The following is a 15,048-nucleotide window of genomic DNA, read 5'->3' as shown; positions in this document are numbered from 1 at the left end:
GCAACACAGTGCATAAACTCACAACAAATGACACACCTGCAAATCAGTCTGACTTCTGCTGTTGTCGTATCTGTAATACGCCGATAGGGAGAAGTTTTTATTTACACCATGAGTCGGGTGTGTCTCGACCTCCGCCGAACCCCTAGGGTTCCATCCAACCCAGCTTAAGAACCACTGATATATAGATAGATATCTATACATATATATATATACATATATATATATATATATACACACATACATATATATATATATATAATGCTTCCATTAAAATATCCTGATGATTGAGGGAACCCCTCATGAAACAGGCCTGTAGAGATGAAGTAGTCTTGTGATTTTTTTCCCCACACATACATATATTGCGCTCTACTACGGTATCGAGCACTATTTTTTGGATAACCTTATTAAGACATATATATATATATATGTATATATATATATATATATATATATGTCCAGCACACCTTACAATAGTGGTAATAAAAGATGCAACCTATGCTTGAAAGAGAAACTGTTTATTATATACCGTCCAGACCTGTCATCCCTCAACAAGCGCAGCGAAATTGTACCAGCATGCCGCCACAGACGGAAACACCTCCTAGGTAACACATGAGCCAATCACCACGCCCCTACGCCAGCCTGTACCCACCCACTCTGTGCCCTATATAAACCATGGTATGTGAATGCTTCCATTAAAATCTCCTGATGATTGAGGGAACCCCTCATGAAACAGGCCTGTAGAGATGAAGTAGTCTTGTGATTTTTTCCCCACACATATATATATATATATATATATATATATATATATATATATATATATATATATATATATATATATATATATATATATATATATATATATATAGAGAGATAGATGGATGTATGAGATATCTATATATATATATATATATATATATAGATATATAGATAGATGTATGAGATACATATATATATATATATATATATATATATATATATATATATATATATAATATATAGATAGATGTATGAGATATATATATATATAATATATAGATAGATGTATGAGATATATATATATATATATATATATATATATATATATATATATATATATATATATATATATATATATATATATATATATATATATATATACATACATATATATATATATATATACATACAGGTAAAAGCCAGTAAATTAGAATATTTTGAAAAACTTGATTTATTTCAGTAATTGCATTCAAAAGGTGTAACTTGTACATTATATTTATTCATTGACGTCCCACTGGGGTGAGTTTTTCCTTGCCCGTATGTGGGCTTTGTACCGAGGATGTCGTTGTGGCTTGTGCAGCCCTTTGAGACACTTGTGATTTAGGGCTATATAAATAAAGATTGATTGATTGATTGACATTGCACACAGACTGATACATTCAAATGTTTATTTCATTTAATTTTGATGATTTGAAGTGGCAACAAATGAAAATCCAAAATTCCGTGTGTCACAAAATTAGAATATTACTTAAGGCTAATACAAAAAAGGGATTTTTAGAAATGTTGGCCAACTGAAAAGTATGAAAATGAAAAATATGAGCATGTACAATACTCAATACTTGGTTGGAGCTCCTTTTGCCTCAATTACTGCGTTAATGCGGCGTGGCATGGAGTCGATGAGTTTCTGGCACTGCTCAGGTGTTATGAGAGCCCAGGTTGCTCTGATAGTGGCCTTCAACTCTTCTGCCTTTTTGGGTCTGGCATTCTGCATCTTCCTTTTCACAATACCCCACAGATTTTCTATGGGGCTAAGGTCAGGGGAGTTGGCGGGCCAATTTAGAAGAGAAATACCATGGTCCGTAAACCAGGCACGGGTAGATTTTGCGCTGTGTGCAGGCGCCAAGTCCTGTTGGAACTTGAAATCTCCATCTCCATAGAGCAGGTCAGCAGCAGGAAGCATGAAGTGCTCTAAAACTTGCTGGTAGACGGCTGCGTTGACCCTGGATCTCAGGAAACAGAGTGGACCGACACCAGCAGATGACATGGCACCCCAAACCATCACTGATGGTGGAAACTTTACACTAGACTTCAGGCAACGTGGATCCTGTGCCTCTCCTGTCTTCCTCCAGACTCTGGGACCTCGATTTCCAAAGGAAATGCAAAATTTGCATGGTTGGGTGATGGTTTGGGGTGCCATGTCATCTGCTGGTGTCGGTCCACTCTGTTTCCTGAGATCCAGGGTCAACGCAGCCGTCTACCAGCAAGTTTTAGAGCACTTCATGCTTCCTGCTGCTGACCTGCTCTATGGAGATGGAGATTTCAAGTTCCAACAGGACTTGGCGCCTGCACACAGCGCAAAATCTACCCGTACCTGGTTTACGGACCATGGTATTTCTGTTCTAAATTGGCCCGCCAACTCCCCTGACCTTAGCCCCATAGAAAATCTGTGGGGTATTGTGAAAAGGAAGATGCAGAATGCCAGACCCAAAAACGCAGAAGAGTTGAAGGCCACTATCAGAGCAACCTGGGCTCTCATAACACCTGAGCAGTGCCAGAAACTCATCGACTCCATGCCACGCCGCATTAACGCAGTAATTGAGGCAAAAGGAGCTCCAACCAAGTATTGAGTATTGTACATGCTCATATTTTTCATTTTCATACTTTTCAGTTGGCCAACATTTCTAAAAATCCCTTTTTTGTATTAGCCTTAAGTAATATTTTAATTTTGTGACACACGGAATTTTGGATTTTCATTTGTTGCCACTTCAAATCATCAAAATTAAATGAAATAAACATTTGAATGCATCAGTCTGTGTGCAATGAATAAATATAATGTACAAGTTACACCTTTTGAATGCAATTACTGAAATAAATCAAGTTTTTCAAAATATTCTAATTTACTGGCTTTTACCTGTATAACGATGGTTAAAATCAGGCACTTTAAAGCGTTTTTTAGGGATATTGCGTGATGGGTAAAAATTTTTTTAAAACTTTGAAAAATATAATAAGCCACTGGGAACTGATTTTTAATGGTTTTAACCATTCTGAAATTGTGATAATGTTCCCCTTTAACCTTCCTCTGTGTGACAACCTGAACCTGAGATACATCCGACACATGGCGAGGCTGACTCGGTTTGCTTGTTACATTCCGTGCGACAGTTGAATCAGGAGTTAATGTGTTATTTGGCTGCGTACGCGACATGATGCTATCAGATAACTGTTGACCTATCTCCTGAATGACAGTCCTCATCTGGTCAGCTACACACTCAGAGACGTCACTAATAGGATTTGGTGTAGACGTAACTTGAGGCAAATAGGAGCTAGTGCGCTGGTTTAGCTGCATTATGTACGCTAGGATTGGAAACTGCCTCTAATTAGACTTAGACTTCCTTTTTATTGTCATTCAAATTTGAACTTTACAGCACGGATAAGAACGAATTTTCGTTGTATTAGCTCATGGTAGTGCAGGATAAAAAAGCAATAAGGTGCATATATAAATAAATAAATAGATTACTGTACAGATAAATATATTGCACTTTTTCATATGCATCCACGTTTATGGATGTATGTTATATTGTATTTTTTATTCCAGCGAGTTAATGATTTATTTAATGATTTAATTATGATGCGTTCAAGAGTCTTACGGCCTGAGGGAAGAAGCTGTTACAGAACCTGGAGGTTCTGCTTCGGAGGCTGCGGAACCTCTTTCTAGAGTCCAGCAGTGAAAACGGTCCTTGGTGGGGGTGGGAGGAGTCTCTGCAGATTTTCTGAGCCCTGGTCAGGCAGCGGCTTTTTGCCATCTCCTGGATAGGAGGAAGAGGAGCCCTGATGATCTTTTCCGCCGTCCTCACCACTCTCTGGAGAGACTTCCAGTCTGAGGCATTGCAGGCTCCAGTCCAGACAGAGATGCAGTTGGTCAGCAGGCTCTCTAGTCAATCAATCAATCAATGTTTATTTATATAGCCCTAAATCACAAGTGTCTCAAAGGGCTGCACAAGCCACAACGACATCCTCGGTACAAAGCCCACATAAGGGCAAGGAAAAACTCACCCCAGTGGGACGTCGATGTGAATGACTATGAGAAACCTTGGAGAGGACCGCATATGTGGGTAACCCCCCCCCCCCCCCCCTCTAGGGGAGACCGAATGCAATGGATGTCGAGTGGGTCTGACATAATATTGTGAGAGTCCAGTCCATAGTGGATCCAACATAATAGTAAGAGTCCAGTCCATAGTGGGGCCAGCAGGACACCATCCCAAGCGGAGACGGGTCAGCAGCGCAGAGATGTTCCCAGCCGATGCACAGGCGAGCGGTCCACCCCGGGTCCCGACTCTGGACAGCCAGCACTTCATCCATGGCCACCGGAACTGATTATCGGTGTTTAGCAGGACCGATAATCAGCATTTCCGTTTTCTTGGCGTTGAGTTGCAAGAAGTTAGCGGACATCCATTGTTTAATTTCATTAAGACACGCCTCCAGCTGACTACAATCCGGCGTGTTGGTCAGCTTTAGGGGCATGTAGAGTTGGGTGTCATCAGCATAGCAATGAAAGCTAACACCGTATTTGCGTATGATGTCGCCTAGCGGCAGCATGTAATTTCTAAAGAGTGCAGGGCCAAGAACCGAACCCTGAGGAACTCCGCACGTTACCTTAACATAGTCCGAGGTCACATTATTATGGAAGACGCACTGCATCCTGTCAGTAAGATAAGAGTTAAACCACGACAAAGCTAAGTCTGACAAACCAATACATGTTTTGATACGCTCTAATAAAATATTATGATCGACGGTATGGAAAGCAGCGCTAAGATCAAGCAGCAGCAACATAGATGACGCATCAGAATCCATCGTTAGCAGTAGATCATTAGTCATTTTTGCGAGGGCTGTCTCCGTAGAGTGATTTGCCCTGAAACCGGATTGAAAAGGTTCACAGAGATTGTTAGACACTAAGTGTTCATTTAGCTGCTGTGCGGCAATTTTTTCGAGGATTTTCGAAATAAAGGGAAGGTGGGACACCGGTCGGTAGTTTACCATGAGGTCAGGATCGAGGTTAGGTCTTTTGAGCAGAGGATGAATAACCGCTTTCTTGAATGCTAGGGGAACAGTGCCAGAGGAAAGTGATAAGTTTATAATATTTAGCACTGATGGACCTAATAATACAAAAAGCTCCTTGATAAGTTTCCCAGGAAGTGGGTCAAGTAAACATGTTTGTTTTATCCCACTTACACGCCGTAATAGTTCCTCTAATGTTATTTCATCAAAAAGAGAGAGACTATTTTGTATTGCAGTGTCTGTCGTAGATACAGTTGTATCTGTGTTCATAGAACCCAGTTGTAGCTGGGATGCGTTGTCTTTAATCTCCTTTCTAATGAGTTCAATTTTCTTATTAAAGAAATTCATAAAGTCATCTGCCGAGTGGGTGGAGCTATTGGGAGGAGTCCCTTGTTGGGTTAGCGATGCTACTGTACTAAACAAAAATTTAGGGTCGTTTTTGTTGAGGCGGATGAGTATAGGCACTATAGTGCCTCTGTAGAATGTGCTGAGAATGGGGGGAGGGAGCTGTGCTCTTTTCATCCCACGCAAAAAGTGCATGCGCTGCTGAGCTCTTTTTACAAGAGCTCCGGTGTGTAGGGACCAGGTTATATTGTCAGTTATCTGCACCCACCAGGAACTTGGCGCTGCTTACTATCTCCACCGCTGTGCCGTTGATGAAGAGTGAAGCGTGGCTGGACTGGTGCTTCCTGAAGTCAACAATGATCTCCTTGGTCTTGTCGACATTCAGGACCAGGTTGTTGGTTCTGCACCAGTCAACCAGATGTTTCACCTCTTCCCTGAAGTCCATGTCGCTGTTGTCACGGATGAGGCCCACTACTGTCGTGTCGTCCGCATACTTCACAATGATGAGGGTAAACTAACACCTGGGGCAGGACTATCAACAGAAAAGGGGATGGGAGTAGGCATACCCCTGCCTCTGCCAACTTGAATGGGTGTGCCAAACCGTGGAAAAAGTGGATTACTCTGAAAAGACATGTTTCAAAAATGTCTGCCGCAAAACCATACTTGCCAACCCTCCCGGATTTTCCGGGAGACTCCCGAAATTCAGCGCCTCTCCCGAAAACCTCCCGGGACAAATTTTCTCCCGAAAATCTCCCGAACTTCAGGCAGATTCAGGTCCACGAGGACCTGAGTCCACTAACCTACAACATAAACAGCATACCTGCCCAATAACGTTATAACTGTAGAATGATGGAGGGCGAGTTCTTGGTTTCTTATGTGGGTTTATTGTTAGGCAGTTTCATTAACGTCCTCCCAGCGCGGTAACAACACACAACAACAGCAGTCACGTTTTTGTCTACCGTAAAGCAGTTCGTCTGCCGTAAACAGCAATGTTGTGACACTCTTAAACAGGACAATACTGCCATCTAGTGCATTTGATGAAAGCACTTTTGTGCGTGCCACATATCAATGCATCATCAGAGAGGGTGTTCAGCATGGTTCGAAAAATAGTGACAGAGAATAGAACAAGGATGGACAATTCAACCCTTAACTGAACAATGAGTAGATGAGTGTTATGTGTGTGTATATGTGTAAATAAATGAACACTGAAATTCAAGTATTTATTTTATATATATATATATATATATATATACACACCGGTATATATATAATAAAATAAATATATATGTACGTATATATATATATATAGCTAGAATTCACTGAACATCAAGTATTTCTTATATGTGCACTTAAGATGCGACTTTAAGGTTTTACTACTTACGTATAAAATACTACACGGTCTAGCTCCAGCTGCACTTAAGATGCGACTTTAAGGTTTTACTACTTACGTATAAAATACTACACGGTCTAGCTCCAGCCTATCTTGCCGATTGTATTGTACCATATGTCCCGGCAAGAAATCTGCGTTCAAAGAACTCCGGCTTATTAGTGATTCCGAGCCTGAAAAAAGTCTGCGGGCTGTAGAGCGTTTTCTATTCGGGCTCCAGCACTATGGAATGCCCTCCCGGTAACAGTTAGAGATGCTATCTCAGTAGAAACATTTAAGTCCCATCTCAAAACTCATTTGTATACTCTAGCCTTTGAATAGCCCCCCTTTTTTAGACCAGTTGATCTGCCGTTTCTTTTCTTTTCTCCTCTGCTCCCCCCTATCCCTTGTGGAAGGGGAGACACACAGATCCGGTGGCCATGGATGGGGTGCTGGCTGTCCGGGGTCGGGACCCGGGGTGGACCGCTCGCCTGTATATCGGTTGGGAACATCTCTGCGCTGCTGACCCGTCTCCGCTCGGGATGGTTTCCTGCTGACCCCACTGTGGACTGGACTCTTACTGTTATGCTGGATCCACTATGGACTGGACTCTCACAATATTATGTTAGACCCACTCGACATCCATTGCATTCGGTCTCCCTAGAGGGGGGGGGTTACCCACATATGCGGTCCTCTCCAAGGTTTCTCATAGTCATTCACATCGACGTCCCACTGGGGTGAGTTTTTCCTTGCCCTTATGTGGGCTTTGTACCGAGGATGTCGTTGTGGCTTGTGCAGCCCTTTGAGACACTTGTGATTTAGGGCTATATAAATAAACATTGATTGATTGATTTATTTATATATATATATATATAAAAAATACTTGACTTGGTGAATTCTAGCTGTAAATATACTCCTCTCCTTTTAGCCACGCCCCCCCACACCTCCCGAAATCGGAGGTCTCAAGCAGGGGCGCTGAAAAAGGGGGGTAAAGGAGACGGATTCTAGGGGCCCATGATGGAGGGGGGTCCAGAGAGGCCCCTAATGATGATGAAATTATAATACAGAAAAAATAATGACACTGTGTTGGGGGCCCTGTAAAGATTATTTTCATGGGGCCCAAAATCCCTAGCGGCACCCCTGGTCTCAAGGTTGGCAAGTATGCGCAAAACAGTACAGTCCACCCCACTTTGTGAAATCATCAATAAGAAAATGGCAAATAGAATCAAAATGATCAAAGAAATCAGCAGTCTGTGTGACACGTTACTGCTATGCCACATAAAATGATCTGTGCCGCTGTGACACATTATAATGAGCTTCACTGCAATATATGCTACCCTTGCAAACTGAGAACACACAAATACTGTGAACCGATGGCTTCATGGAGCGATGTGGTAGGCAGGACGGTCACCGGTTCGACGAACTTGATAGAAGTCTCGGGTCACGGCACCAATGTAACTGCTGTGTACCCCATACTTGCCAACCCTCCCGAATTTTCCGGGAGACTCCCGAAATTCAACGCCTCTCCCGAAAACCTCCCGGGACAAATATTCTCCCGAAAATCTCCCGATTTTCAGCCGGAGTTGGAAGCCACGCCCCCTCCAGCTCCATGCGGACCTGAGTGAGGACAGCCTTTTTTCATGACGGGAGGACAACAGGGTGACAAGAACTAAATCATCCAGACTAGAGATAAATTGTATTATTATGTTTATCTTACCTAAAAATAAATATATTTATTAATTAAAAAAACTAAATACATTTTTGCTATATTTTGCTAAAAACATCAAAATTAATTGTATTTTATTTTGTATTTTTTCTGACTCCTTCTCACGTCCAGCCATAGAATTATACCGGTACATTAAAATAAACATATTTGAAATAATAAATTTTAAATTATCATAATAATTCATTTAAAATGACCATATTTAATTATTTAAAAATGGCTTGTTTATCAACAACTTTAGCATTTTATTCATTACATTTTGAAGCTCTCAGAAGCCAAGCTATGTTATATTCATGTTATATTTATGCAAGTTTGAAGTATCAATTATCTAAACACAGTTTTGTTTGCATATTTTCAGGATGCAGATATATACATATATATATATATATATGTACACAGCAGTTATATACTGTGTATATATATATATGAAATACTCAATGAGCATTAACAATTCAGGGGGAAAAAAATCACAAATAAGAATAAAATGTATTTATGTATATATATATATATATATATATATATATATATATATACAGATGAATCTTTTGACATATTTATCTGTTGGCGTTGTCAAGGTGATGCAATACTTTTTACTCTTTTGTGTGTTTTTACTTTGGAGGTTGCATTTAACTTGTTTTTCTTTATTGTTGTTTTTTTCAGTTCTAAAAACAAGAATCCAAACATATTCCTGCAGGCGGCCAAAACCAAATAAAAGGGTTTTCTTTTCTTTTAAAAAAAAGTGTTGAGAAGAAACAGGAGAGTTTTATTGATGTAATGAACAGGTGGGAAGGGATGTCAGACAGTAATTACATTGTGAATGTAATGTGGTGTGAAGACAAACATAGCTGAACGGGTCTTAAAAGAACAGGATGACAATGATGGAATAATCCTTGTCTGTGTTGGAATGACTTCCATATGCCCTGCCTACTCAATTTAAATGACAAAATCTAATTTGAGAATTTTATTTACACTGAGCTACCCTCTTTAATTGCATTAGGTCCATGTGATAATTATATGGGTAGTCTTATTGGGGGGAGAACAAATAATTACATTTGCCTTGGACTCTGCCTTTCATCTCAGCGCGTGGAAACAGGCCCAAATTAGGGGCTAATCCAAAACATTCTGCTCCACTGTGTCCCGCAAAAAAAACAAAAAATATTCAAAACCAAAAAGTGAATGCACTGCATAGGTGAGGGTAAGCTGCTTACGTACGCAGTGAGAGACGTGGCATCACAAGCGGGCTTTTTAAAGTGGTCAGACTTCTGATTGTAACACTGACCGGAATGTTGAATGACCTTGGAGGGGGACCAGTCATGCTCGCTCACCGAGCAGCTGATTGGAGTGTGGCACGGCAGAGGCGATGAACAGGGAGAGAGGCGGAGTCCACTGTGAAACAGAAGGTGCGGAGCGGAGAGACGCCAAGAGACGGCGGGGAAGATGGAGGAGGCTGTATGAGAGCGAGTGAGGAGGGGGAAAATGAAGGAGATGTAAAATTTGCCGTCAAGATTCAGTTACTGAGCAGTAGCTCTGTTGCCGTCTCCACGTCCCAGGATTTTGACGACAAGGCCACTATTACTGCATTCTGCGAAGAAACCAAAATGAGCAGGGGGAAGCCCAGTCGGGCCTAAAAAGGTGTCTTTGAGACCTACTTACTTTTTCAAAGCCCATGGCACAGAGTTTGTCTATTTTGCGTGTGTACTCCGGACTAGAGACGGGAGCGCCAGCGTAGACGTGAGACCAAAGCCTTGCTGTCTGTTTGAACATCTCTGGGTTCTGCTTGTACTGTGGAACAAACAACACATTTACACCATTAATTCATTTGGCATGCTCAACCCAAGCTATGCTAAGAAATGACATACTAAAACAAAAAGCATACATCGCAGCTGTCAGAAGTGAAAAGACAAATGGTTAAGGATGAGAAGGATGTAGCTAATCTCTGCAGTGAAGATTCAAAGCAAGTGAAGATTAATAGTAGAGCAAATGCATGTGATTTGTCCACTATGCCCGTGTTTTTCAACCTTTTTTGAGTCGAGGCACATTTTTTTCACTGAAAAAATGCAGAGGCACACCACCAGCAGAAATCATTCAAAAATGAAACTCGGCAGCCGATATTGACAATAAAAAGTTGTCGTCGCAATTGTTGGGTATGACTTGAAAGCATAACAAGTATGCATCACTATAGCTCTTGTCTCAAAGTAGGTGTACTGTCACCACCTGCCACATCAAACCCTGACTTATTTGGACTTTTTAGCTGTTTTCCTGTGTGTAGTGTTTTACTTCTTGTCTTGCGCTCCTATTTTGGTGGCTTTTTCTCTTTTTTGGGGTATTTTCCTGTAGCAGTTTCATGTCTTCCTTGAGCGCTCTTCCCCACATCTGCTTTGTTTTAGCAATCAAGACTATTTAAGTTGTTGCTATCCTTTGTGCGGACATTGTCATGTTCGGCTGTACCGTATTTTTCAGAGTATAAGTCACTCCGTAGCAGGGCCGGCCCGTGGCATAGGCCATATAGGCAAATGCTAAGGGCGCCACGCCAGTGCCACAAATGTGGGAGAAAAAGAAAAAAAAAGTTGGTACTATTATTTCTAAATACAAAAAATAATCCCACGTTAATTAAAATGCAAAGTAAAGCCTATATAATAGAAATATTATGTGTTACAACATTACGCCCCCCCGCACGGTGCGCCCCCTCCCTTCCCGTATCATGACTCGTTTTGGACGTCACCACATCAAAAAATCAACACAAGATGTCAAAACGGCCAAAACTGTCAGGTGCCCAGGGAAGAAAAAAGAGAAAAGAAGAGGAGGAGAAACGAGAAAAGACAGAAGTAGCAGGTAGGTAACGTTAGCCTACATGAAATTATTTGTCTGTTACAGAATGTGATAGTAACCTGGCTTTTTAGCATTAAGCTAATGTTACATGATTCGGCAATTGCTAATCAATAAATAGCTAGTTCTGTTTTAACGTCGGGTTAATATTGTGAAGGGGGCTAAATTGTTATGGAAAATAATAATGTAACGTTAGGTAATTACAGTACTCCCACCTTACATTCCTCAGGGACATTTGTATTAGATCTTTTAAGCAGGTGTTATTGCCTTCTGGTTAGCTAATGTTTGCCCTGCAGGTAATAGTCACTTTTCCACCCCTTTATATATTAGGTATAGTTGTAAGCCTAGTTGTTAAAGTGCACATCATTAATGTTAATTAAGCAATATGTATGTAAAAAATATTGTATTTCATATATTAATTTTTTATTTTTTGCATTCATTTATTTATTCATATTTCTTTTATCTTGTTACCTATTCTGATTGTTAATTTGCTTTCTTTAAGTAAAAAAAAAAGTCAAAGACAAAGCTATTCGGTTTCTTGTGAGTATATACACTTCACTGCCGATGTGGGGGGGCGCCACCTAAAATCTTGCCTAGGGCGCCAGATTGGTTAGGGCCGGGCCTGCTCCGGAGTATAAGTCGCACCGGCCAAAAATGCATAATAAAGAAGGAAAAAAACATATATAAGTCGCACTAAAGTATAAGTCGCATTTTTGGGCGACATTTATTTGATAAAAGCCAACAGCAAGAATAGACATTTGAAAGGCAATTTAAAATAAATGAATAGTGAACAACAGGCTGAATAAGTGTACGTTATATGAGGCATAAATAACCAACTGGTATGTTAACGTAACATATTATGGTAAGAGTCATTCAAATAACTATAACATATAGAACATGCTATACAATCTGTCACTCCTAATCGCTAAATCCCATGAAATCTTATACGTCTAGTCTCTTACGTGAATGAGATCAATAATATTATTTGATATTTTACGCTAATGTGTTCATCATTTCACACATAAGTCGCTCCTGAGTATAAGTCGCACCCCCGGCCAAACTATGAAAAAAAACTACGACTTATAGTCCGAAAAATACGGTACTTTGTGGATGCCGTCTTTGCTCAACACGTAAGTCTTTGCTGTCGTCCAGCATCCCTAAGCTTCAATGCCTTTTCTTAGGGGCACTCACCTTTTGTTTATTTTTGGTTTAAGCATTAGACACCTTTTTACCTGCATACTGCCTCCCACTGTTTCCGACATCTACAAAGCAATTAGCTACCTGCTGCCACCTACTGATATGGAAGAGTATTACACGGTTACTCTGCCAAACTCTAGACAGCACTGACACTCAACAACAACAACACATCATTTGCAGATTATAATTACTTGTTTGCAAAAAATATTTTTACCCCAAATAGGTGAATGGACATAATCTCCCACGGCACACCAGACTGTGTCTGACGGCACACTAGTGTGCACAGTGGTTGAAAAACAAGGCACAATGCTACCAAGTCAATTGTCAGAGCAGCACTAAAATAGTAGTGAAGGCCTAAAGTTCTGGGGTCATATTATGATTTTCTTTCTACATTTAAAACACTGCCCTGTGGTCTACACAATATGTAAAGGTGGTTCTTTGGTGAAAACGTTGCATAGATGATTCTTTTCTTCATGTTTTTTTTCCTTTTGTGCACCACCTTTACTGCAAACACCCGGTACACCCGCCAGTCACTCTTGGATATCGGTAACTCGCACCAGATATCTGTTTCGAGCGACTTTCACCACGAGCACAACATCCCAGATGACATAGCGAGAGCACAGGGCTCTCCGTGGTTTGTTGTCGGGTCTGGGAGACGGCGCAGACGGAGGAGGGAGAGGAAGCAGAAGCGTGGCCGCAGGTCCGGCGTCTTGCTCAGGCTTAGGAAACAACCCCACAAGCCACCTCTACCGAGCCTGTTCCTCTCTAATGCCAGATCCCTTGTACAGAAGATGGACGACCTGGAGTTACAACTTGCTGGAAACCGCTATGTTCGGGACTGTTGTGCTATGATTATCACCGAAACCTGGCTTCACCCGGAAATACCCGATGCTAGCATGCAGCTAGCCGGACGCACTCTGCTCCGCCGGGACAGAACTAAGGACTCCGGTAAGAGCAGAGGAGGGGGGCTCTGTATCTACGTGCATGAGAACTGGTGCAACAACGGGACAATCACTGAACAGCACTGTTGCCCGGACGTAGAGTACATGTCTGTTAGATGTCGGCCTTTTTTTCTCCCGAGAGAGCTGTCTGTTGTTATCATCACGGCTGTGTATATTCCACCGGACGCCAAAGTAAACACAGCGCTCTCTCTTCTGCTGAACACCGTCAACGAACAGCAGCGGGCCCACCCCGACGGTGTTCATATCATAGCAGGGGATTTTAATAAGGCCAATCTGAAGACTGTACTCCCTAAGTTCTACCAGCACGTGAAGTGTTCTACAAGGGGCAAGAACACCCTGGACCACGTGTATACCAACATAAAGCACGCGTACAGAGCTACACCCCTCCCCCAGCTTGGACAGTCAGACCATCTTTCCCTCCTGCTCTCTCCTACCTACACCCCCATCAGACGCCAGGCCAGGCCTATCACAAAGACTGTTATGACCTGGCCTGACGATGCACTCCCCAAACTTCAGGACTGCTTCCAACACACAGACTGGGACCTCTTCCAACAACATGGAGACAGCCACAGGAACGGTGCTGGACTACATAAAGTTCTGCATCGGGAATGTGACTGTGGAAAAAACCATCCGGGTTTACCCCAACAAGAAACCCTGGATGACCAGCCAGGTCCGCACACTCCTCAGGGCCCGCGACGCAGCCTTCAGGTCAGGGGACAGGGCACTGTACAGTGTTGCTAGAGCCGACCTGAAGAGAGGGATTAAAAAAGCAAAGGCGGACCACAGGAGGTGCATAGAGTCCCATCTGTCCAGCAAAAACTCACGGGAGGTGTGGCGGGGCATTCATGACATCACGAACTTCAGAGGCTGCAATATGACAACTGCGGATCAGAGTGCGACACTGGCAGAGGAGCTTAACTGTTTCTTTGCCCGTTTCGAAACCCCCCAGCGACACTCATCTGCTCCAGCCCTGCCCCCGCCCCCACCGGGCTCCGGCGCCACTCCACTCACTGTACAGGAGCACAGTGTCAGACGAGTGCTCCTGGCTGTGAACCCCAGGAAGGCTACCGGACCAGACGGAGTACCTGGAAAGGTGCTCAGGACGTGCGCCCACCAGCTCGCTCCCCCCCTCACCAGGATCTTCAACCTCTCCCTGGCTCAAGCAGTCATCCCATCCTGCCTGAAGTCATCTACAATAATCCCGGTGCCGAAGAAGTCTCCCATCACCAGCCTGAATGATTACCGACCAGTGGCCCTCACTCCGGTAATCATGAAGTGCTTCGAGCGACTTGTTCTCCAGCACATCAAGGACCATATCCCTCCAGACTTCGACCCCCACCAGTTCGAATACCGGGCGAACAGGTCCACAGAGGACGCCATCGCTGTTGCTCTCCACTCTGCTCTGAACCACCTGGAGCAGCAGCAGAGCTACGTCCGGATGCTCTCTGTGGACTATAGCTCTGCCTTCAATACAATAATCCCGGACAGACTCTGCAATAAACTGGACACTCTTGGCCTCCCCCCTCTCACAAACGCCTGGATAAGGGACTTCCTAACGGACCGACCCCAGAATGTGAGACTTGGCCCGCACCTCTCATCCT

General features: G+C 42.6%; 1 protein-coding gene across 1 annotated transcript in view; it reads right to left on the bottom strand.

Moving 5' to 3' along the window:
• Nucleotides 1–9,408: 9,408 nt before the first annotated feature.
• The window catches only part of ube2ka (ubiquitin-conjugating enzyme E2Ka (UBC1 homolog, yeast)), a 32,775-nt gene continuing 27,135 nt past the window's right edge, over nucleotides 9,409–15,048 (bottom strand). The window contains exons 6-7 of the mRNA XM_061930186.2: nucleotides 10,116–10,244; nucleotides 9,409–10,044 (exon numbers count right to left, since the gene is read on the bottom strand). Coding sequence (XP_061786170.1) covers nucleotides 9,970–10,044; nucleotides 10,116–10,244 — 204 coding nt within the window. The 3' untranslated portion in view covers nucleotides 9,409–9,969. The remainder of the gene's footprint in view (nucleotides 10,045–10,115; nucleotides 10,245–15,048) is intronic.

This window comes from Nerophis lumbriciformis, linkage group LG36, assembly GCF_033978685.3.
Source record: "Nerophis lumbriciformis linkage group LG36, RoL_Nlum_v2.1, whole genome shotgun sequence".
In the NCBI taxonomy this organism is placed as follows: domain Eukaryota; kingdom Metazoa; phylum Chordata; class Actinopteri; order Syngnathiformes; family Syngnathidae; genus Nerophis; species Nerophis lumbriciformis.
Note: the sequence above shows the minus strand (reverse complement) of the source record. Positions and strands in the feature narration are given on the sequence as shown.